The sequence below is a fragment of the Egretta garzetta genome, unplaced genomic scaffold (assembly GCF_000687185.1).
Source record: "Egretta garzetta isolate BGI_Z169 unplaced genomic scaffold, ASM68718v1 scaffold270, whole genome shotgun sequence".
NCBI lineage: Eukaryota > Metazoa > Chordata > Aves > Pelecaniformes > Ardeidae > Egretta > Egretta garzetta.
In genome coordinates, this window is record NW_009258274.1 from 879,395 (window position 1) to 902,610 (window position 23,216).

Consider the following 23,216-nt stretch of genomic DNA (forward strand, 5'->3'; position numbering starts at 1 on the left):
ACACCAGCTCCTTGCCAGGAGAGAGAAATTCTCCAGGGGCACCATCCATGCCATGAGTGGCACGAATCTGGTAGACCAGGGAGCCTGCCTAGTCTGGATTTACCTGTCTGTTACCATTTGGTTCTTACAGAATCGAAAAATAGCCTCAGAAAGTGCAGCTGTATATTAAACACATCTCTAGGTTAAAAGGAAATACAAGTATACACGGTACTGTACCTATAAGATACAACCAATGTCTGCAGGGTGTTTACAACTGTCAGATCCCTTTAGGAATACACACCAAGAAAGACGCTTTAAGAAGGTGAGACAATGTGGTTTTGAGGCAATGAATATGCACATCTGAAGAACATTACCGAGACATTTTTGCAATAAGGAGTTGTTTCCTTCTTCCAGCCCATTCATGTCCCCAGAGTAATACTCAGACAGTGAATAACAGAAACAGGCAGGGGATTTCGCAGCTGCGCGGTGAGGTAGACCAAATGGTCCCCACCTGGCTGATACAACGCCAATGCCCTCTCTGCATCACCACTGCAAGTCCTTCAGCGCTCCTAAGGGACCGACAGTGGACATATCGATATCCCCTTGCCCTTATCACATCTGATTTTCAGCACTCAGTAAATGCCTTTTTTCCTTGCTTCCTCCCCGATTCTAGAAGGAGATGTACTAGGACAGTTCACAGTTAACCAAATCGAGGGAGAATGGACTATTTCTTCCAAGAAACCTCTGGACAGAGAAGATACAGAGAAATATCTCCTCAAGGTTATGGCCTCCGATGGGAAATTTCAGGCTACCACTGAAGTGGAAATTTTTGTTCTGGATATCAATGACAACAGCCCAGAGTGCGGTCAGGTAAGAGGTCTGTTCTGAGACACTGGGGGCACGAGGGGAGTGGCTAGGAAGGAGAAAACACAATAGAAGGGAAGAAAGAACAGAAAGAGCACATTGAGAGGGTTTGGCTTGTCATAATTCTCACACAATCCTGTTGCTTTGATTATGCTTAGCAATTTTAATTAAGCTGCGTGTCAAGCAAGAACATTAAATCTAGCCTCCAAGCATGTTTGCCAGCAGTAAGTGAGCGCCTAAGCATTATGAAGGATAATTTTTGGAGATAAACAATGCCAGGAAGCCTCCTGGGTAGGGCCATGTAAATTACTGAGTTTTATATCCTGCTAAGCTGAGAGATTCCCATCAGGAGGTTTGTTATTGTAGAGAGCTGATCACTGGTATGGATGTTACCCATGGTGAGAAAGAACAGAAGTGGTTGCTTCCCAAAGGAGATTCAAAGACTTGTGTGCAGTGAGCTCACTGGTCCCAGTCCACACCCCAGCAGCCAGCAACGTGACGCACATTGTGTTCCCCTATAAACCACATGGTTTATCCTTCTATGCGAAGCTTCTGCTAGTCCATTCCTCCCTGTATTGGTGAAGGTATTTTTGGAGATGGCTCAGATGCCAATGATACCTTCTGTCCTTGCCAGATGTTCTACACTGGGAGAGTCTCTGAAGACGCTCTGCCAGGTCTTTTCATTTTGAAAATATCAGCAACCGACCCTGATGTTGGCAGCAACGCCCAGATAACATACAGCCTCCACGGCCCTGGTGCAGAGGAGTTCCGGCTGGGCCCACACACAGGTGAGAGCTGGGCAATGGGATGCTTTTATCCTCTTCCTCACCCACTCCCGAGAAATGCCAGGTCCTGGCATGGCTCGATGCTTATCTCCTCTTGACCAAACAAAAGGACTGTTCATTCCAGCTCCCTCAGGCTAGGAGGGGATGGCAAACAGGTACATTTATTGCAGTATAGAGAAGAGTGAGCTCTGCATCTTCCCGCTGGCTTTCTTTACAAATGTCAGCATTAACATTGTTTAAATGAAGCACAGACACTATTGCTGACAGCCAGGTCTCAAGGAGGAAAGATCAGCAAGTCTTACAGCGCTGGCATGAGCCAAAGACCTAAGTTCTAAACTCTAAAAAACACCTTATTGGGTCTTCGGCATTATATTTGCCCAAAGGTTTCCTCCTTTCCAAAAAGAAATTATGATCATTCTAGAGATCACTTGGGTTTCATTACCTTGCAGAACTTGGGGTTCATTACATTGCAGAAAGCTTAATGCAGCAGGGTTCATAAAGGTGTTTAGAAGTACAGTTTATTTATGAGCACTTTTATCCCATGACGGCATCCCTTGCATGAAGTTCAGCCCGCCTTGCAGGACCTCCCATGCCAAGCCCTGCCAGGGCACTGGCTGGCAGCGATCTGAGAATAGCCCCGAGCAATGTGGTGTGGACACATCACCGCTATTAGCTGGATTACAAATGGTGTTCAAACCCAGTCTGTTGTCTCCCACGGTTCATCCAGGAAGGCAGCATGCTCGAACCTCTCTGAGCTCTCCTAGGCTGCAGTTGCAGAAGACAAGACCATCTCCTGTTCTTCCCAACAGGGGAACTGACCACATCTGCACCTCTCGACCGTGAACAGAAACCTGCATACCATCTTGTTGCCAAAGCGACTGATGGCGGAGGCCGTTCCTGCCAGGCAGATGTAACACTGATCGTAGAGGACACGAATGACAATGCACCGAGATTCTTCCCCAGTCACTGCGCCGTGGCTGTTTTTGACAACACCACAACAAAGACACCCATTGCTGTGGTTGCTGCCAGGGACCTTGATGAAGGTGAGTCAGAATAGGATTTACTTTTTAGTAGACTTCATCTTTCATCCTGAATAGAAACCTTTGAAGGGCTGCAGCAATGGGCATAGATGATTGAATCTTGGCGAAGATGTGCCTGGGTCTCATTGCTGACATGTTCTTGACTGGCATCAGCATTTTTTGTGACTGTAGGAAATGCAATATCTGTAGAAACATGCAAAGACAGAGTTCAAGGACACGCTCAGTAACCGTAACCGTGATGCACAGTGCAAGCTGACACACGGTTTGTCTGGAATCCAAACCGGATGGAAATTTTACCAAAAATGGAGATCGAGAATGAGCATAAGGAAAAAAGGAGCTTTAGATCTGGATGGGGTAGATGACATGGATGGAGAGGCCCTTCTCAAGACATAAAGTTTCTCAGAAACATAGGTAAGGCTCCTAAGAAAGGAGCTTTTAATAAACCCCTCCAGCAAAGACTGAATTTACAATGACAGAGAAGCAATATCATATTTACCTGCTTTAGAAGCAGATACGAAGGGAAATTAAGTTTAAAAACAAGGGAATTAAACATGGGAAGCACTAGTAAATACAGACAGTTGATGCTGATGGTGAGGGTGGCTAGATGTCTGAACCTGCAGATGGAGAGGGGCACAGTTCATACAGCCTCCATTTTCCCTAGAAATTCAAGGTCATTTAGGTACACATAGTCCTAATGGATTAAAAGAAGTAATAATTAAAACTGCAATACTCCTAGCCATTAATTAAATGCAACCTGTCCCTTATCCTTCCAGGTCTCAACGCTGAGGTGGTCTATTCTCTCTCTGACTCTGCTAATGGACACTTTTCTATTGAGGAAACCACAGGGGTGATCCGTCTGGAAAAGCCTCTGAAGGATTCGCAGCACTCAGCGTTTGAGCTGACAGTCTGTGCTACCGACCGGGGCACCCCGGAGCCCCTCTCTGCTCTTGGCACTGTCACCGTCTCCGTTGTGGATTTAAATGAATATCTGCCTGTTTTCCTGGCCCCTGAATACGTGGCCATGGTAAAAGAAGACGTGGCTGTGGGTACGGAGGTCCTCAACTTGTCAGCACTGACAAGGGACAATGCAGAAAACACAGAGATCAAGTATGAAATTGTGAATGGCAATGACCATGGGAAATTTCAGCTCAACTCAAACACCGGTAAGATGGTCACATGCCCAAGCAGGTCCAGATGGACCCAACATCAAAGGCTGTCCTTGTATGTGTCTTCTCTAGTTCTTCTCCATTTGGCTTGCACTTCTGCTCTCCTCTGTCTTTAGCCAGCACAAGGGTAGGGAATACAGTCTTCTATTCTACCCTAAATTTTTCCAGCCAAGTCACTTAAAGAGTGATCCAAATCTTACTGAAATTAATGGAAAGATTCCTGTCTGGGACCTGATACAGGTCCATGGGAATGAGAAATACATGGAGAATAAGAGCGGGAAATTTTTTCACTTCAAAACGCAAAGAAGTTGGTTTAATTTTTAACAAGTCTCTCCATCCTAATCTCACAAGGAAGCTTTAGCCCAGGGTAGTAGGCAGCTTTATTAGGTAGCACTCAATGACTGTGGATAATATCAATCTCTCAGCCGCGAGCAGGTGTTGAGACACATTTACTAGCCAAATAAAGCACCGATCTGTTTGCACAGCAATCTGATAAGTGCTGTTATCGGAAGGCCGATGTTAACTCCCTGAAACAAGCCCTTGGCTGCAACATCCTCATCCACATTTCCTTCCTCAGCTTCTCTATCGCCAAGGCTTTTGCCAATTTTTCCGCAACAATCTTCTTACAAGTTTGTATGTCTTAAAAGACAAAGAACAGCATCATTTCCAGGAAATAATTTTGTGACATTTATTTTCAGTGCTGAAACCAGGAAAGCATTGAAGTATACAGGCACATTCTGTCCCTTTTTTTTTGTTTTGTTTTCACTTTATGTCTTTAGTCCCCGTTCCTCACTCATTGTTTGAGATTAACAGCCTCCTCTTCCTTTCTGTGTTGCATCCCAAGCCTCACTTACAAATCACAGCATCTTACCACACACCTCTTTCTCCTGTACAACCCTGCATCTACATCTCACCCCTTTTCATCCTGCCCATGACACAGTTCAGTGATGCTCTACTACTGCCTTGGTCACAGCTTTCAATAGTGCCATTGGGCTCTGATTCTATTTTGTCCCAGATCTCCTCCAATCAACATTCCTGGAGACCTTCAAGAATGAGAGTTTATTTCATCTCTTCAAATACTTGCTACCAGAATAAGGCAGGTTATGGCAGAATCAGTTCAATGATATTTTGTTTTATGTGATGCCATGACTTTCGATATCCCGATTTAACCAGTCAAAGCTAGGTCAACAGCACCTTTTCACCTGACAGTTTGGCAGTCATCTTGGTATATCTCTGGTATTCCAAGAAACCTCATGTGCCATTCATTCAAAGTATCTTCTCTCCTTTTCTATTCATCTGCGAATGCAGGTGCCTTATACATAAATGGGAGCTTGGATTTTGAAGCAAGTCACGAGTATTACTTATCCATCGAGGGCACGAGGAAGGGCTCAGCTTCTCTCAGCGATGTGACCATGGTGGTGATCAACATAACTGACATCAATGACCATGCACCAGAGTTCATCCAAGACCCTTACTTTGCTGATATCCGGGAGGATGCTGCAGTTGGAGAAATCATCCTCATGGTACGATTATGAACCAGGCTAGATGTCTTTACCTATTCTTTTACTTGTACTATGCATTGTATACTCTTCGTTTGCACTTTTCCTTGGACACAGTCACCTCAGTGAGTTTGGGACATCTAAGATTTAAGCATGACTTTAAAAGAAGTACGATTGCCAGAATTTCTGACACTCCATAGACAGGGAGAACACTTTGCCTTAGAAGACATCTTTAAGTGAAAGCTTGAGATACCTAAGGGGGGGCTCAGGAGCTTTGAGGACCTCCCAAGAGAGCTAAAATGCCTGCAGAAGGCCAATACCCTTGCGGCCTGGGGAAGGCAGGGGTTTCCCTGGGCAGAATAGTGGAGCCCAAGGTAAACCCACATGCAGTCCCCTGCCCAGCCAGTGTTATCATCACAGGGGTGGTAAAGTCAGGAAAGAGACAAGGAAAAAGCCATTGTTGTAGCTTTGAGTTTGTCTTGAAAAAATTAAAGAATAACACATGTAAACCACCTTCCTTCTTCTTCCTCATTTGAAGCAAGCTCAAACCAATATCCTTAAATGACAAGGAGGTCCTGCCCCCATTCCTCCATGGCAAGGCCTTTTTGGGCCAGGGATCCCAGCTTTTTTTTGCTCCTAACAGGTATCAGCTGACGACTTGGATGGAGCAATGAACAATCAGATCACATACTCAATCGTGGGAGGGAACCCACTGGGACACTTTGCCATTCAGCCCAAAAGTGGGCAGATCAGCATCGCCAAGCATCTGGACAGGGAGGAGGTGAGTTCAAGAAAATGGGAACAGGAAGTCTAAACCACATGTGCCCCAAAAGACTGAGGGAGCACAGTATATTCAGCTACCTCCTCTTTTCTGAATGATCTACTCATAATACCGTAAGCAGAAGGCAAGCCTTACATTCATTTTCTAGACTCACGGATCCTGCTGTACAAAGGGTGAGCTTTTGCGGGGGGGCTATATAGCCTTCAGAGTCCACCACTCTGGGCTGTGGTCTGCTCCACTGGTGCTTCAAGCTGGCTGGGTGAGAGTCAGCCCCAAACTGGAAACTAACATGTTTGGTTTCTCCTTCTCTGCATCAGAGCATTATAGAAAACAGGTATGGGGAGGAGATGGAAAGGTCATCTGGACAATCTCTCATTTATACAGCAGTAGCAGCTCAAACCACTATCTGTAGATGTTTGCCCAGCTTGGTCTCACCCATCTTTGCCAAGTTGTTTCCCTTCTTTTCAACTATTGTGAGGCTAATTTTCTTTAGTAATGTGCTTTGAGATTTATGGATGGAGAGCCTTAGCCAAGAGCAAAGCTATTGTTATGGTGCAATGCATGGCCTCAAGCATTTTAACAAGCTGCAGCAGAGTAAAACATCAATGTGAAAAAGCCACGATTCCTCTATTTCTCCAAGTAATCACACACTATAAATCCTCCAGATCCCTGGCTATTCCCTGACAGTTCGAGCCACAGACAACGGTCACCCTGCTCAGTTCAGTGATGTCGCTGTGCATGTCCATGTGTCTGATGTCAATGACAACCCTCCTCGGTTCTTCCAGCTCAACTACAGCGTGGTGGTGCAGGTAAGCCAAGAAGCGCTTTGCCCTCCCAGTCCACCTCAGGGTTCTAAGGTGCTCATGCATGGGCTGCTGTTGGAGCAGAGGGCTGAGACAGCGGTGAAGCATGCTGTTGCTTTGTGCTCACTGCCACAGAGGACTGGTAGCATTTGCAGGGAGAGATTCTGCCAACAGATGCCATTTTCTCCTTCCAATAGCTTCATGCACCCCCTGTCCTTTCAGTACAGGGAGTGCAGAGCTTTTCACAATTTCCAAGCCTGACTTGAAGCCCCTTTCTCCCTTGCAATTGTCCATGTCTACATCACAACATAAAGAGCAGATCAAAGCACATGACCAAGCATCGTCATGTCTGCTGGATGCAGCCCCGTTGTCACTTGGACTCATAACACCTACAGGCACTGACAGAAACATGCACAAAACATGCTTTCATCTGTTCTTGTGCTGATGTGACTCAGGGGGAAAGCAACGGCATCAGCTCAACTGCCTGTGCTTAGCTGCCACGTATGTAAGGCCACGAAAGGGAGTCCCTTGCCACCACTGGGTCTCTACCATTGCTAGCAAGAGTCTCAGCCTGTGTATGTGCCAGAGAAATGTGCATGGGGTGTGGGATTTGTTTCCCTGTTCCTGATCCAGCAGCTCTAGGGGCACTGTGGGTTCCCCCAGGCCTTTTTGCTTGCCTTTCACCACTAGCATCTTTCTTCATTTCAGGAGAATGCTCCCGTGGGTACAAGCGTCCTGGAGCTGATCATGAGCGACAGAGACTCCCCAGAAAATGGACCGCCATATTCATTCCAGATCACCCAGGGCAACGATGGGAATGCTTTTGATGTCACCCAAAGTGGCCTGCTGGTGACATCATCCATCCTGAACAGAAGAATAAAAGAGCAGTACCTATTACAAGTCCAGGTAGAGCCTGCCTTACTGTCCTGGTATCTCAATTCCCCTGCCAGGTTTAGTAGTAACACAACGAATTAGGATGGCACAGCTGGATGGAAACATCTCAGGCTTTCGAGAAATCCAATCCAGGCACAAATAGTGCAGCTTGGAGCCAGCTCCAGAGCTCTTTTCTCCACCCAGTCTGCCCACAAGAAGCTGGGGGCTAGCTTCTGCATCGATAAAATCAGGTAATATGAGCATGAGAAATACTCCGTCAGCAGTTTCCTTAGGCAGAGGCTTTTCCCAGCATCATTCTAATGGTTTCCAGTTTAAAGTGAGACCTGGATCTGGTCCTACAAACTTTCTCCAATTATCCTTGTCACTTAAGAAGTGGTTTAAGTTCCTCTTCAAAGAGGATGTCTATTGTTGCATAGAGTGAATTAATTATTTTTCAATGTTATCGGTAAGGACAGTCCATTACAAACTAAAGGATAATAACCTGAAAAGTACATACTTCTTCAGTAATGGTAGTTGTAATAGCTAGGTACTATTATATTATAAACCTCAACCGCTAACAGCCTAAGATTAGGGACAAATTTATCCGACAATCTGATTATTCGCGTTTTTCTATTTTGAGGTTCCTTGACTCATGCTAGGCAGACATTGTCAGAGGTGGGACACAGGCTTAAATAGTCCGGAAGGTGAGCAAATGTGTTGATGTGCGTAACTGTTTTATATCTTTGTACGGTCAGTTACGCTTCGAACCCCAAAAATTGGCAGCATCACTAAAGATGATTAATCCTCAGGAAATCAGAGCCACTCAGGTGTGCCTCAGTTGCTGATGAGCACACATGGAAATGAGCATGCTGACTGCTAGCAGAAGGTCTCAATCAGCCTCCATGCTGGAACTCACGCTGCCGTTTCCCTGGGGCCAGCTCCAGGCAGAGGTCCGACACTGCTGCCAATTTTTCCCATTCCTTCTTCATTCCCAACCTGCTGCCTGACAGCTTCCACGCATTGCTACCTGCAAGGCGCTCTCCTTTGCAAGACCTTGTCAGCCCATCGAGTCAGGTGAGGTGACCGTAAGTCAGCATGTGGCTCTAATGGAACCTTCTGTTTTCCTTGACAGGTCTCCGACAGCGGTATCCCTCCTCTGTCCTCATCTGCGTTTATAAATATCCAAGTGACTGAGCAAAGCCAGTATGCCCCCTCAGCCCTTCCCCTGGAAATATTCATCACCACCAACGAGGAAGCCTTCCGAGGTGGTGTTCTGGGCAAGATCCATGCAACGGACCGAGACCCCCATGACACGCTGGTGTATACTTTGGTGGCAGAAGTGCCCCAGGAGGGGCTTTTCTCTGTTGGGGCTGCGGATGGGAAGATCATAGCTGGGGACAAGCTTCCCCATGGCCACTATCTTCTGAACGTGACAGTCAGTGATGGAACGTTCATAGCCACCACCAGCGTCAACGTCCACGTGTGGTGCTTCACGCAGGAGGCCTTGGACAAGGCTGTGGTGCTACACTTCCGCCACCTCTCCCCTGAGGAGTTTGTGGGGGACCACTGGCGCAACTTACAGAGGTTTCTGGGAAACATCCTTGTCACCCGGCGCCAAAACATCCACATGGCTAGCTTACAGCCTGCAGCTACCTCTGATGGAGTGGACCTGCTCTTGGCTGTTGGAGAGCCACATGGCTCCTTGTACGAGCCTCGGGTCCTCGCAAATAAGATCACTGTGTCAGCTGGGGAGATGGATCAACTCGTCGGTCTCCGGATGAAGAAGGCAATTCACGTACCATGCCATGGGTCAGATTGTGCCCACCGTGTCTGCAAGGAAACCATTCAGCTGGATCCAGGCATGATGTCTACTTACAGCACTGCCCGACTCAGCGTCCTCACCCCGCGGCACAGCTTGGAGCAAATCTGTTCCTGCAATGGTGAGCAATCCTTCCCAGTAGCGTCCCACACTATAAACATATTCTGCATGGGCATATTCTGCTTCCCTTCAGCACACTGTAAAGCACCTGGACTTCCCATGGAATTAGGGTGTCCCAATGACCAACAATTCTGCCTGCAATTTCAAAGCCAAATCTAAACTCTCAGAGCCTGAAAGTTTCACTCAGTTTTGGTTTTTTTTTTTTAATTAATCTCCTGTAACATTTCATTAAATAGCAGCAACATCTATCTATCTCACTGGGAAAAGTCACTATTACTTAGCACGTAATGAAGCTCAGTGATCAGAATTTTGATCTTTGAGATCCCATGTTGATCCTAGAGTCAGCAAAATACAAGAGTAGCTGAAAAAATCTCAGGAAAGGCAAATAAAGCATATTTGTTATATTTGCCCTAGTATACTTCAAGAAATAAATGGAAGAAGCAGGGACAGAGGTTAGCAAAACTTGGTCAGGAATGGTAGGAGGACAGAACAACGAAAAGACTTATTAAGAATGAAGAAATTCAAGGGTGTTGTAGCCCACGCTGAGGGCACCTCAAAGGTGTTACAGGACAAAAATAACAGGGCTGCTACCACAAGATTGTTTTACAGTTGAGTACGTAGAAGAAATACAGGGAGCTCCAAATGGGAGCTGTGGGAGATGCAGTGCAGCTGTACATGGGTTGCTGTGGACGGGACCGGTGCTGGACAGTTACGGTGTCAGGCTGGGAAAAGAGGCAAGGTTGGATACAGTCCAAAGTCTCAAAGCGTGACAAAGATGAGACCTTTCACTCCTTCTCCTTCCAGGATCAGCTGTGAGGTTTGGGGGCCACAGCTACATTTGGTACCAGCACTCACAGGTCGGCTCCTGGCACATGCACTTTCGCCTGAAGACCCACCAGCTGCACGCCGTCGTCTTCTATGCTAACGGGACTGACCACGCCACTTTGGAGGTATCTATTGCAATGTACAGAGATTTCTTTCCAGTGTAAAAAAACACCTACTCTTTCAGAGAAGGGAATCACAGAAAGAAGGTGCAATAAGGTGTACCCTTAGTAGCTCATCTAGCTAAAATGTAAGACTTCGGAAGACTAAGCGAGAGCCAGGCACAGTCTGGCAATTGCTGCAACCACAATTAGTGAACTGGTTTTTACCTCTGTGAATGCACAGGCTAGTCTCTGGTGTGAAGGCAACATATGATGTCTATGATGTAGACATCATAGGTCTACATCATCTTTTTTCCTTACTGCTTGCTTTTCAATCCCTCTCTTATATCACACCTCTCAGGGCAAAGAATTTACCAGGTAGGATTTTCCCCAGACCAGTCTGCTTCCACTGTAGGAAAGGGCAAACTTCCCCCCGGAGTGGAGTCAGGCTCCCACTGAGCACCCAAACCCTTTGCCCGACCATGGCAAAATGGCTCAATCCAACACAGACGTGGCAATCACATTGGGCTAGAGGGTTGGGGTATCAGGGTAGAGATGGGGAGGGCACAGGTGAGCTCTGAGAATGGGAAGGACATCACCAGCCTTTACCCACACCACAGTGCACGCATCTAATCAAAGGGACCATTAAAGGTCCTTTACAGTAACGCATGGAACAGGCAAAACAGGAGTCTTAAATGCTATTTCTCACACACACACACCCCCTCTTTCCAACCACTTTCTTCAGGCAGTTTTCACTGTTTCAGACACCTGCAAGCCAGGAACATTTCGGTCTGATCGCTCTCCTCCCTCTGGCTGCACACTGAGTCCACCCAGCATTCACAGATCACCTCCCTCTTCCGCTTTGGCAACAGAAGGAAAGCAGCAGATAACTAAAGAATAGGGGGTTTGTGTACTCCTCCTCAATAAAATTCAGACTAATTGGAGATCAAGATCATAGGACATACTTACCAGCTTGCATAGATTTGTCCCTGAGATGAATCACATTTCAGATCTACACTGTAACCTACCTGGGAGCGTTCATCCTGTCCCTGAATTCCCTCATCCCTTCTCATGGTTTCACAACCCCGTCTTACTCTTTTGAAATACTTTTCTTTCCGCTGTTATAAAAGACCCACACAGAAAGGGAGCTGCACAGCAGCCAACGCCCAGAGACCTGCCCAAAGTTCACACTGCAAGCTCCTGCTCCCACAGCCAGCACTCCTTAAGAGCAAGAGCAGAGAAACGTCATTCCTGTGTCCTGTACCCATCTCCCAGTGTGACTTTAAGCTGCATTGTAAAGGGCTGATGAGAAATACTTCTCAAGAAGGGTCTCTAGCTTTCTGCCCCATCTCTGGGAAGCAGTGAACCAGACCTATCACACAGAGTCAAGGGAGAAAAAACTCATTATTGATGGAGTTCAGTGTGCCCATGATCCCCTGTACCCAGATGTCTCCACAAGTTTTTCGATAGGAAACATTCATAAAGCCTCCACCACAAAGTTCTTTGTGAATCATTTCTTCCCTGACTCACTTTATTAATGATATCTCAGGGATCAAACCTATTCTAGACCATCTGGACTGAAAAAAATTAAGGAATCTCTCAAGATTTTAAGCTGCATGGACTGCAGTACTCTAGGTATGAGCCAAAGATTTGAAAGAATCATAATCAATGGTTTGTAGATTTGGTGAAGAGGATGAGTTCTCCCAAGGACATGCATATCATCGCCCTTCCAATCACTCAGCTCTCCTGATGTTCAGAAATAGGGTGCAGCAAGAGGATGGCAAACCAGGCAAGCTGGGAAGGGCTTGGCAGTCTGTCAGTTCTTGCTCCAGGGAACTGAGTTCTCAGCTGTCTCCCAGCCCCAGAAATTTTTAAGCCCAATCTACAGACCTATCTGAAGTGAAATCATGTTCCTCCAGATAAAGTGAAGTGACAAAGCTCTCTGCTGCGCTTGCCAATTGTGCAAGGAGTTTTACACACATGTTGCCCTGGGGCCCTTCCACGGCGTGTGCCAGCTGCATCTAGTTCTTCCTTCCTTCAGCACTTGCTCTCTCCTCCCACTGGGATTTATTTATACTGTGAACTTCTAAGAGTTAACTGTTGTCCTGCTCTGCTTTTGACCCCTCCAGAGTAGCCCCATCATACCGTATGTAGGATCCTCTAGAATTCAGTGTAGCCCATCATCATGACACCTCTTCTAGCCTCTTCCAAGCATCACCATTCCTCGCTGTTTCTAATGCCCCCCCCCACCCCGAGATCTCTTTTGCCTGGGATGAATTGCTCAATGTTACGTAGCAAGCTCTGCAGGTTTTCCATGAATGTTTCATCCCACCTCTCTTCTCCTTCTCCATAGGCTCTTGGCTTCTATGAGAGAGAGGTTTTACCAACAAAGCACTGGGGAGAAAAAGGTGAAAGTGAGGTTTACCCCTGACTTCACCCTGAAACACAGCTAACCTTTCCTTTCTCCTTCCATATGAGTTATAAAGATGATTCTAGGGCCACAGATAAGGATTTCTAACACCCCGGTTTAATGCAGAAGACACTGGTGTGGTTCACTTTTAGAAATCCAGTATCTTGTATCCCTCCCATCTGCTGGAGATCAAGGATTGGATTGTAACCCCCATCAGCAGCTTTTGCCTGGCTTTCCAGCATGCTGGTTAGGAGCTGGGTACAACCCTAATTCCTTTCTCTGCTTCCCAATTCCTCCTTGCCTTCTCCAGAGAAAGCTGCCAGTGCTCCTCCTCACTGAGGTCCTTTCAGAACCTTCAGAACAGAATAAAGGCCACGTGGCCCAAAATAAGAATCCACCATATCCATAACCTGACTGAGTTATGGATAGTCTGAATAAAGTGTCTCTGATTAGGCTCAGGAAGGGAGGGAGAAGGGATACGCCACTGCAGGAGTACGAACACATGGCTCTGCACCCTGCTGTGTGGCAAGATGAACTTACCTCCCTGCACACCGGTCAAAGGTTGCAGGGAAGGACCATGGGTGAAGTTGTGCGAGAGACGACGGTGTTTTGCAAAATAAAGGAGGTTGCAGTCACTTAAACAGGCTTTCATTGATCCATGCAAAGCCTAATATGAGCGAAAGGGGTTGCATTTGCCTAGCTGGTAATTCCTGGAGCCTGAATGTTGGGATTCACCTTGACTCCCAGCGCTTAGGCAGGGAGAGGGGGGAACAAGCAGCAGAAGTGCTGAAAGCCGCTGTGAATAGCAGCCACCTGTATCGCAGCTAACTGTGACTTCTGGGGCGTGTTTTGCAGATGGTTAATGGAGTGCCTCAGCTTGGGTACAGCTGCCAGGGCAACTACACCGGGAACCTCTCCTCCTCACGTTTCGTGAGCGATGGTGAGTGGCACTCAGTCTTCCTGGAGGTGAAGAACACGTCTGTCCGCCTGCTCATTGATGGACTGGGAAACACCTCTCTCCAGCTGCCAGGGACCTGCAGCATCTCCCAGGGCAGACGAGACTTGCTTTTTGGGGGCCTTCGGCAGCCACTCCCGTCCCAGAGAGTCACACGGGGGTTCAGGGGATGCCTGGATGTGGTTGCAATTAATGGCAGAGAAGTGGTTCTCCTGCCCGGGAAAGGGCAATCAAAGGAAGTCATGGAGGAGGTGGCAATAAAGCAGTGTTGCTCGCCCACCGGTGCCTGCAGCAGCAACCCATGCCTCAACAACGGGATGTGCTCTGAAACTCATGGAGGAGGTACGTGAATATCAGCAGTGAGGCGAGGGGAAGATGCAACATCTTCATTGATCCCTATGCGAGGGGCTACTCTAGAAGGGAATCGGAGGTCCCCTGTCCTGGGGGGATCACAAGTGATGGCTGACTCAGTGCAGCAGCAGCTGAGGGGGTATGAGATCATCCTCCTGGCTCTCATCAGTGGACCATGGCCCGGAGGGCAGGAGGATGTTTCTAAGGAGCGTGCATGACCTAGGAGAGTGCAGCATTGCCAAAATCTCAAATGCAAATAGAAATTCCACCCACCCCCCTGCAGCCTTTTTGCTTAAGGAGCCATTAGCAAGGCTGGAATCAGGCAAGATGGGATCATGCCATGATGGTATCTGGGCAGAAACAAGCCAAGATCTTGGTCTATTCCCACTGCAGTCAGTGACTCCCTGGGGCTATGGGAAGGGATATGGGAAAACCGTAAGCTGAAATCCAGGAGTCTCAGGCTAACGTGTGGTGCATATGCTTAACAGAAGTTTGGTGCCAGGCTTTTCCCAAGATGGTCTCACCACTGTCCCGTTACTTCCATCAGAGGGTCTCCCCGCAGCAGGCTGTATCCCCGGGACAGGGCTAGTTTGCAGTGGCCTCAGGGGGAGGAACCGTTCCCAGCGATGTCCACCCTTGTGTCACCACCCTACACCCACATGCCAGCTTCCAGCACAGTGGGGCACAGCCCGGTCTATGGGAGACAGATACCGCCTGCGCTTTGGCCCTTCCTTGGGGCAGAGGGGTGCTTTCCAGGCTGCTGCGTGGGGCAGGAGCTTCTCCCGCAGCTCCATGCAATTTGGGACCATGGCCAAAGCCCACACCCTGCCTTGGCGAGCAAGCGAGGATGGAGGAGGGAGCACACCCCCTCCTGCCCTGCCCGCAGCCTCTGGGAACAAGATTCCCAGCCCTGTCGACTCAGCAGCTGCCCGGTTCAGGTGAACTTGTTTGAGGTGCATCTAAACCAAACAGCCCGGCTGGCATCCATGCCTCAGCCTTACTCTTGAGACCCTCTGCACAGAAAACCTCCCTGGCTGGGCTGAAGGGGGCTCAAAGCCCACAAGGTGAAAATTTATCTCTGCTTTAAGTCAAGGCATCACCTGCTTGCTTTGCAGAGAGCATACAACGGGAGGAGGGAGGAGGAAAATCACTCCCTCACTACTAATCATCCAGTGCCCTTCCCTTAGTTTCCATCAAAGGTGATCAGCTTCTGCAAATGGCCCAACTGCCCAGGAAAGAGCCTGCGGGACACGGCCCCAGGCAGAAACACACAGGACAGGACTGCAGGGAAAGGGGTATTTAGTTTGTGAGGTTATCCTGGGTGCTCGGCTTCCTTGAGCATCCTGGGCTCAGTCCTGGAGACCATGAGCGTGCAGCACAGGTTTATGCAAAACTCTGCCCGGGGATCTCAGGTGTGGGATTACGTGTGCAGCCAGACATGTCTGTGCAAGCGAGCCCGCGTAAGCCACGTGAGAACACATCTGTGTGGGAAGGGTCAAAGCCAGACCAGGCACCACTTCAACCACCGCACTCAGGACCACAAGCACAAACACACGTGAAGCCCCGCACCCAGGAACGCAAGCGTTTGGGCATACATAGCCTTACGGGTGATGTCCGACACCTGCTGTGCAAGTGTCAGCATGTCCTGGCTGTACAACCCCTAACACGCCTGTGGAAACAGGTCTGCATTTGTTCAGCCTGTGCTGCGAAGCAGGGCTGTTTAGCTTGTGGATGAGTAGCTAAGACTTTTCAAGCGTGCTGCAAGGTGGAAACTCTGAACTTCCCACACAGCACCACCAGCCGAGTGACTAGCAGGAGCTCAGCACAGCCAGGGACATTCCCATGCTTAGGGCTACACTAAAGAGCAGCCAAAAACACAAACAGCAGCAGCTCCCTCCGAGTCTTTGGGTTTCTCTCTGGCTGCGACCAGACACCTCCTGTAGGCAAGAGAAACCCAGCGTGTTGAGACAGGCGCTTCATACCGCGAGAACTCGCAGGACCAAAGGCTTCAGAGAACAATCGTTTGCAGAGGATTGCTTTTAGCAGAGTCAGAAACTGTGAATCAGCCAGCCAGGCTCCCCTTTCTTTAACCTGAATATGTCCCCCAGCTTCTCCATTCAATAAAGCTGTGCCCTGGATAGATCCCTGGCAGGAGAGGGTCCGTGTCACAAGAGGACAGGCTTGCTTTGTTGCTAAAATAGCTCTCTAGTGCCACTGCATTGCCCCAGAGCAGCCAGCCAGCCTCCAGCAACTGCTACAGGCCCTGTAATGTACCCACCAGCCCTCCATGGATGGCTTGGGTGCCCACCAGCACCTCCTGTGGCAACAAGTACCTATGCTTAGGTAGCTGGACTGAGCCCTCTGTGGGTGCCATCAGCACCAGGCACTGCTCCCCCCTGTTCTTGCTAGTTCTTCCATGTGGATAGTCTCTTCATGGCACTGTCTCACCCTCTCCAGGTTACACCTGCATCTGCCCCGGGCTGTTTTCTGGCGAGCGCTGTGAGCTAGGGGACAGTCCCTGCGAGTCCAAGCCCTGCCTGCACGGGGGAACATGCACCCTCTCCGGCGCCGCCAATTGCGGGAGCTCACCAGACCCTTTGGGTTTAAGCGCAAATTGCCTGTACCTGAGCATTGCAGCAGGGGAGGGTCTGAAGGCAGAGCTGAGCAGACCAGGGCATAAATAGCTCTGCCATCATGTGGTCATTGCCCCTCTGTGCCCGTCTCCTCTGAGCAGAAGGAAAAAAAAAAAAATAAAATCTCCTCTCCTCACAGACGCTTTGAATGCCTTCAGATGTTACGCTCGGTGAGGGTTCAAAGCCTCTCTCCACACGCTGCTCCTCCCCGCCGTGCGTGCTGGGCTCGGCTGCAACCAGTGCCCTTCCCTTAGTTTCCATCAAAGGTGATCAGCTTCTGCAAATGGCCCAACTGCCCAGGAAAGAGCCTGCGGGACACGGCCCCAGGCAGAAACACACAGGACAGGACTGCAGGGAAAGGGGTATTTAGTTTGTGAGGTTATCCTGGGTGCTCGGCTTCCTTGAGCATCCTGGGCTCAGTCCTGGAGACCATGAGCGTGCAGCACAGGTTTATGCAAAACTCTGCCCGGGGATCTCAGGTGTGGGATTACGTGTGCAGCCAGACATGTCTGTGCAAGCGAGCCCGCGTAAGCCACGTGAGAACACATCTGTGTGGGAAGGGTCAAAGCCAGACCAGGCACCACTTCAACCACCGCACTCAGGACCACAAGCACAAACACACGTGAAGCCCCGCACCCAGGAACGCAAGCGTTTGGGCATACATAGCCTTACGGGTGATGTCCGACACCTGCTGTGCAAGTGTCAGCATGTCCTGGCTGTACAACCCCTAACACGCCTGTGGAAACAGGTCTGCATTTGTTCAGCCTGTGCTGCGAAGCAGGGCTGTTTAGCTTGTGGATGAGTAGCTAAGACTTTTCAAGCGTGCTGCAAGGTGGAAACTCTGAACTTCCCACACAGCACCACCAGCCGAGTGACTAGCAGGAGCTCAGCACAGCCAGGGACATTCCCATGCTTAGGGCTACACTAAAGAGCAGCCAAAAACACAAACAGCAGCAGCTCCCTCCGAGTCTTTGGGTTTCTCTCTGGCTGCGACCAGACACCTCCTGTAGGCAAGAGAAACCCAGCGTGTTGAGACAGGCGCTTCATACCGCGAGAACTCGCAGGACCAAAGGCTTCAGAGAACAATCGTTTGCAGAGGATTGCTTTTAGCAGAGTCAGAAACTGTGAATCAGCCAGCCAGGCTCCCCTTTCTTTAACCTGAATATGTCCCCCAGCTTCTCCATTCAATAAAGCCGTGCCCTGGATAGATCCCTGGCAGGAGAGGGTCCGTGTCACAAGAGGACAGGCTTGCTTTGTTGCTAAAATAGCTCTCTAGTGCCACTGCATTGCCCCAGAGCAGCCAGCCAGCCTCCAGCAACTGCTACAGGCCCTGTAATGTACCCACCAGCCCTCCATGGATGGCTTGGGTGCCCACCAGCACCTCCTGTGGCAACAAGTACCTATGCTTAGGTAGCTGGATTGAGCCCTCTGTGGGTGCCATCAGCACCAGGCACTGCTCCCCCCTGTTCTTGCTAGTTCTTCCATGTGGATAGTCTCTTCATGGCACTGTCTCACCCTCTCCAGGTTACACCTGCATCTGCCCCGGGCTGTTTTCTGGCGAGCGCTGTGAGCTAGGGGACAGTCCCTGCGAGTCCAAGCCCTGCCTGCACGGGGGAACCTGCACCCTCTCCGCCACCGGCTACGCCTGCCACTGTCCTGACTGGTACCTGGGCGAAAGGTAAGGTCAAGGCAAGCTTCGGGCTGGGCGATCTCCCATGGCGGGCTGGAAACCTGATCTTTGCCTATGAGCACCGCCAATTTCTGGAGCTCACCAGACCCTTTGGGTTTAAGCGCAAATTGCCTGTACCTGAGCATTGCAGCAGGGGAGGGTCTGAAGGCAGAGCTGAGCAGACCAGGGCATAAATAGCTCTGCCATCATGTGGTCATTGCCCCTCTGTGCCCGTCTCCTCTGAGCAGAAGGAAAAAAAAAAAAATAAAATCTCCTCTCCTCACAGACGCTTTGAATGCCTTCAGATGTTACGCTCGGTGAGGGTTCAAAGCCTCTCTCCACACGCTGCTCCTCCCCGCCGTGCGTGCTGGGCTCGGCTGCAATGGTGGCACCTTCCTGCGGGCCAGGGCTGCCTGGGAGCAGGGATCGCGCAGGCACTGGGCGGCAGGAGGATGGCCTGGGGCTGGGGGGAGGCTGGCTAGCACGGTGGTGAGCTGCCCCCTCCCTCAGTAGCTGGGACGCCCACCCTGGGTGCTACAGGGGCTGTTTCTGCCCAGGACTATGTCTGCAGGGCTCATCCGAGGGGAATTTCTGTCCCAGGTCACAGCCACGATTCATCCAGTTCAAAGCGCAGCTCAGGGTAGTGGGCTATGCTGAAAAGCAAAGCACAGGATGCCATTCCCCCCGCCTGTCAGCCAGCCTATGGATCCCCATTAGCATGAGGCATTGGAGTGTTTGGCATTGACCCTGAACTCTACAGTTCATATCACTTCAAAGTTCTCACCATCAGCGTCACAGCTTGGATACATTTCCCATACATGAAGTGTCGGTACACGCTCCCCAGGTATCCACAGCTGGAGCATCCCCCCAGGCCCAGGGGCAGCTCTGCTGCTCAGCGTTACCCACGGCAGCCACGATCCCCCCCAAGCCCCCTGCCCTGCCTCCAGCCCAGCCTGACTGGAGATGCCCAGCACGAGCTCAAGCAGCATCACGTCCAGTTCGTTCTTCCACCTTAGTCATTTAGCCAGGACGAACACTGGTTCTTCGAATCAGTTAAAGGGCAGAAATTATTCGTGCAGCTCTTGGAATAAAAGTGTGCAGCTGAGCATTAGGTGGCAGTGTAATATCTGAAATACCGGCCGTCCAGCCGGAGCCTGTGGGTGCGTGTTACTTACGCACACCAGCTCACACATCCTACAACACTGACTGAGACACAAGAGGAGCCCAAACCTCACAGTTTGTTCAGTAACAAGAAAAAAAAAAAGGAAGGGAAGCCAAAAAAGCATTGCACATTCCCCCTAGCATGGGGAGATCATTACTGTTGAAGGAGAGGTCCCCTGGACTGTTGGGAAATGTTTAGGTTGTGTGGGGTGGAGCAGGACTGAGAATCAGAAATTCAGTCTCAGTTCTGCAGATGCTCCATAAAATGCCAAAAAAGCCTCTCCAGCAAGGATGTCCATTCACCAGTTCTCAGGCTAGACGCTCCCCAAAAGTTTGCTGCAACCTGCAGACAAGCACAGATCACCCTGAGACCCCACAGAGCCTCAGGACACAAGAGACTTCCTAAGAGGTTAAACACACCTCGGAGTGGCCCTGGGCTCCCGAACAGGATGGGAGCATCTGTATGCAGGGTTAGCCCTAGAAACTCCACATACTCCTCTGAGGCAGGAAGCCCCCCATTTTAATTTGTTGCATATGACTGAAAAATAGGACCATCCTGTAAAACATGGTCTCCTGAAAAGCATTATTTTATACTCAAGGATCATGGTTCTCTGCCGGGGGGGGGGCAGGTAGCAAGAGTCTAGTGAGGGAGGGAGAGCAGACCAGATGGAACATCAGCCTGAGCCCTGAATGAGATTATGCAGTTTTAGCAGCAGCCCCAGGCTAACAGTGGTTGTTTCCATCCTGTCCCCACCAAAGGTGCGAGAAGCTGGTTGAGGAGTGCCAAGACAACCCATGCCGAAATGCAGGGCGCTGTGTGAGCAGCCAGGGCTCCATCCATTGCATCTGCCCATCGGATTACCAGGGGGACTACTGCACGCAGCCTATCATCACCCCTGCCATCGTGCCCACGCAGTGGGCACTGGGCCACGAGGAGATTGTGGAGATCGTAGCCGGTGTGCTGGGGGTCGCCATCCTGGCCGCAACCTTCGTGATCGTCCGCAAGCGCTACTGCCACCGCACCAAGGCCCACAAGCCTGTGGCCCGGGAGGACCCCGACCTGCTCTCCAAGAGCGAGTTCTCCAAGAGCGTGGGTGTGGGCACCCAAGCTGTGCCACCCATTGAGCTCAACATCCTCAGCGACACAGCGCACAACAACCTGGACCGGGCCACGCCAGAGCAGCGCAAACCCACCAGCACCCCAGAGTTCATCACCTTCAACTCGGCCAACGCCCCAAAGCACAGGGGCACCATCGTGTGCAGCGTGGCACCCAACCTGCCCCCCGCTGCACCCCCCTCCAACTCTGACAACGAGTCCTTCATCAAGTGCACCTGGGCCAGGGAGGAGATGGGTCAGTAGCCACAGCTTTTTCTTGCTCTTACACATCCCTGTTCCCCCCATGAGGTGGATCGAAGTCTGCAAACTTGAGGGACCAACAGCATTGGTTAAAGCCAAGCAAAACAGGCAAATGCTGCCCAAGCCCTGCTACAGGTCCTTTATTGGCTCTCTCCTCCCTGCTCACCAGTACATCCCAGTTTTAACCTGCTCGGTCTCATATATAATCAACAGGGAAACCATTAATGCATAGCCTAGATGCCCAGACATCCTGGGGCAAAAAACCCTATATAGAGAATAACAAAGCTAAAGGGAAAAAATTAAGAACCTAAAAGTCAGCATGAGTTTTAGCAGAGGCATTTGCATCAATGCTCCTCGGCAGAAGGATCATGCCCTCAGGGAAACACTTTGCATGCCTCTGGACAGCAAGGTTACTGCTTTCTCCCCAGGCAGGAGTTCATCACCAAAGGATGCTGTTAGAAGAGAATTCACCAGACTAACTACAGGGAAAGGGAGAGATCCAGTGGATCACTTGCTCTGCCCCCATCCCTTCATCACGCAAGCTTCTTGCATCCGGGTGGTGTGATGGAGCATGTCTTTTGGGTGCTAGAGCAGGGGATATGCTGGTGGGAACACTGCCCTGGCACAGCCAGGGGTGCCCTCAGGTCCCCTCAGTTCCCAAAGCAGCAACCACAACTCCCCTGTCCTCATGTCTCCTCTCCTCCCTGGTCTGCCACATCTCCCGCAGGCTGAGATTCTCCAGAAGGAATCAGTGGGAGGGCAAGAGGGAGGAAACAAGAGCTTGAGCTACAGCTAACACAACTCTGTTTTATTCCAGTCTACCCAGCAGAAACAACCTACTGGCCCCCCCGGTACCTGTCATCAGACGTCCAGGAATATTCCCACTACGAGATCATTCAAGGCCCCCCTGCGTCCTCCTCCCACCCTCCTCTCCCCTCGCCGCCCCCTCCGCCGGCAGACGCAGAGCCAGTCGCTCTTTACGGGGGCTTCCCCTTCCCACTGGACCAGAGCAACAAGCGGGCCCCCATCCCACCCCGCTACAGCAACCAGAACCTGGAGGACTTCTTGCCACTCAGCCCCATGGACACGGGAGCCTCCCAGTGCCAGAACGAATACACAGCCATCAGCTACTACCCAGCCCAGCTGGTGCAGGGCGAGGGCATCCCGTACCAGCCCGACCCCGGCTACAAGCGGGTGAGCATGCGCCTGAGCGTGGCCCAGCCCTCCTACGCAGACTGCGAGGTGGGCCACCAGCCCAGCATCCGAGCCCAGCCCCTTCCACCCCCCAATTACGAGGGCTCCGACATGGTGGAGAGCGACTACGGGAGCTGTGAGGAGGTGATGTTTTAACGGGGGGCTCATCCTCGAGATGAGAAAAGAAGCATACCTCCACGCAGAACAGTGTGCAGGGGGCTGGCACATGCCACCGAAGGGAGGTCTACGTGTCCCCCTCCCAGCTTGAGGCATCTTCCCCTGCACGGCTGGGTCATAATTTGGCTGGATTTTTCCCCTGCTGCCCTCCACAGTGCTCCTGCTGCAAACGGAGGGGAAATGCTCCAGCCACTGCCGGGACACGGAGGGTGCTCCTGGGATGCCAATGACTAACCCGCCTCCTCACCAAGGGGATTTCCTCCGACACCATGCAGGTCCGCAGCGTGCCACCTCCTCCCACCCCAGGCTCCCTGGCCACAGGGATGAAGAGGAGGAGGAGGAGGAGGGCAAGTACTGCAGGCATGGCAGCAGTTGTGATGGAGAAGGTGTGAAAGGACTAGCAATGCACAGCCTGGGAGTGCCCCGGGTGGGATAGCAGATGCTCCCTGTCCCCAGCTCCGGCTCCAAGAGCTCGCACTGAGCCAACAGTTTGCCCAGTGGAATGGATCAGCTGATGCAAACCCTCTTCCATGTCTGCTCCCCAACGCAGGGAGAGACAGGAGGGAATGCAGTTGGTCCCACCAGCATGTCCCTCACTTGGCCAACAGAAGTCCAAGGAAAAAAAAAAAAATAGTTCATTCCTGTAGAAAAACCAAG

General features: G+C 50.5%; 1 protein-coding gene across 1 annotated transcript in view; it reads left to right on the forward strand.

The window, feature by feature from the left end:
• FAT2 (FAT atypical cadherin 2) overlaps window positions 1-22,868 on the forward strand; it is a 49,007-nt gene extending 26,139 nt beyond the window's left edge. Inside the window, exons 11-24 of the mRNA XM_035891181.1 lie at window positions 653-849; window positions 1,478-1,631; window positions 2,438-2,671; window positions 3,442-3,831; window positions 5,143-5,357; window positions 5,977-6,114; window positions 6,780-6,923; window positions 7,626-7,823; window positions 8,923-9,730; window positions 10,534-10,679; window positions 13,918-14,359; window positions 18,526-18,679; window positions 20,591-21,183; window positions 22,006-22,868. Coding sequence (XP_035747074.1) covers window positions 653-849; window positions 1,478-1,631; window positions 2,438-2,671; window positions 3,442-3,831; window positions 5,143-5,357; window positions 5,977-6,114; window positions 6,780-6,923; window positions 7,626-7,823; window positions 8,923-9,730; window positions 10,534-10,679; window positions 13,918-14,359; window positions 18,526-18,679; window positions 20,591-21,183; window positions 22,006-22,538 — 4,346 coding nt within the window. The 3' untranslated portion in view covers window positions 22,539-22,868. The remainder of the gene's footprint in view (window positions 1-652; window positions 850-1,477; window positions 1,632-2,437; window positions 2,672-3,441; window positions 3,832-5,142; window positions 5,358-5,976; window positions 6,115-6,779; window positions 6,924-7,625; window positions 7,824-8,922; window positions 9,731-10,533; window positions 10,680-13,917; window positions 14,360-18,525; window positions 18,680-20,590; window positions 21,184-22,005) is intronic.
• The last annotated feature ends 348 nt before the right edge of the window (window positions 22,869-23,216 follow it).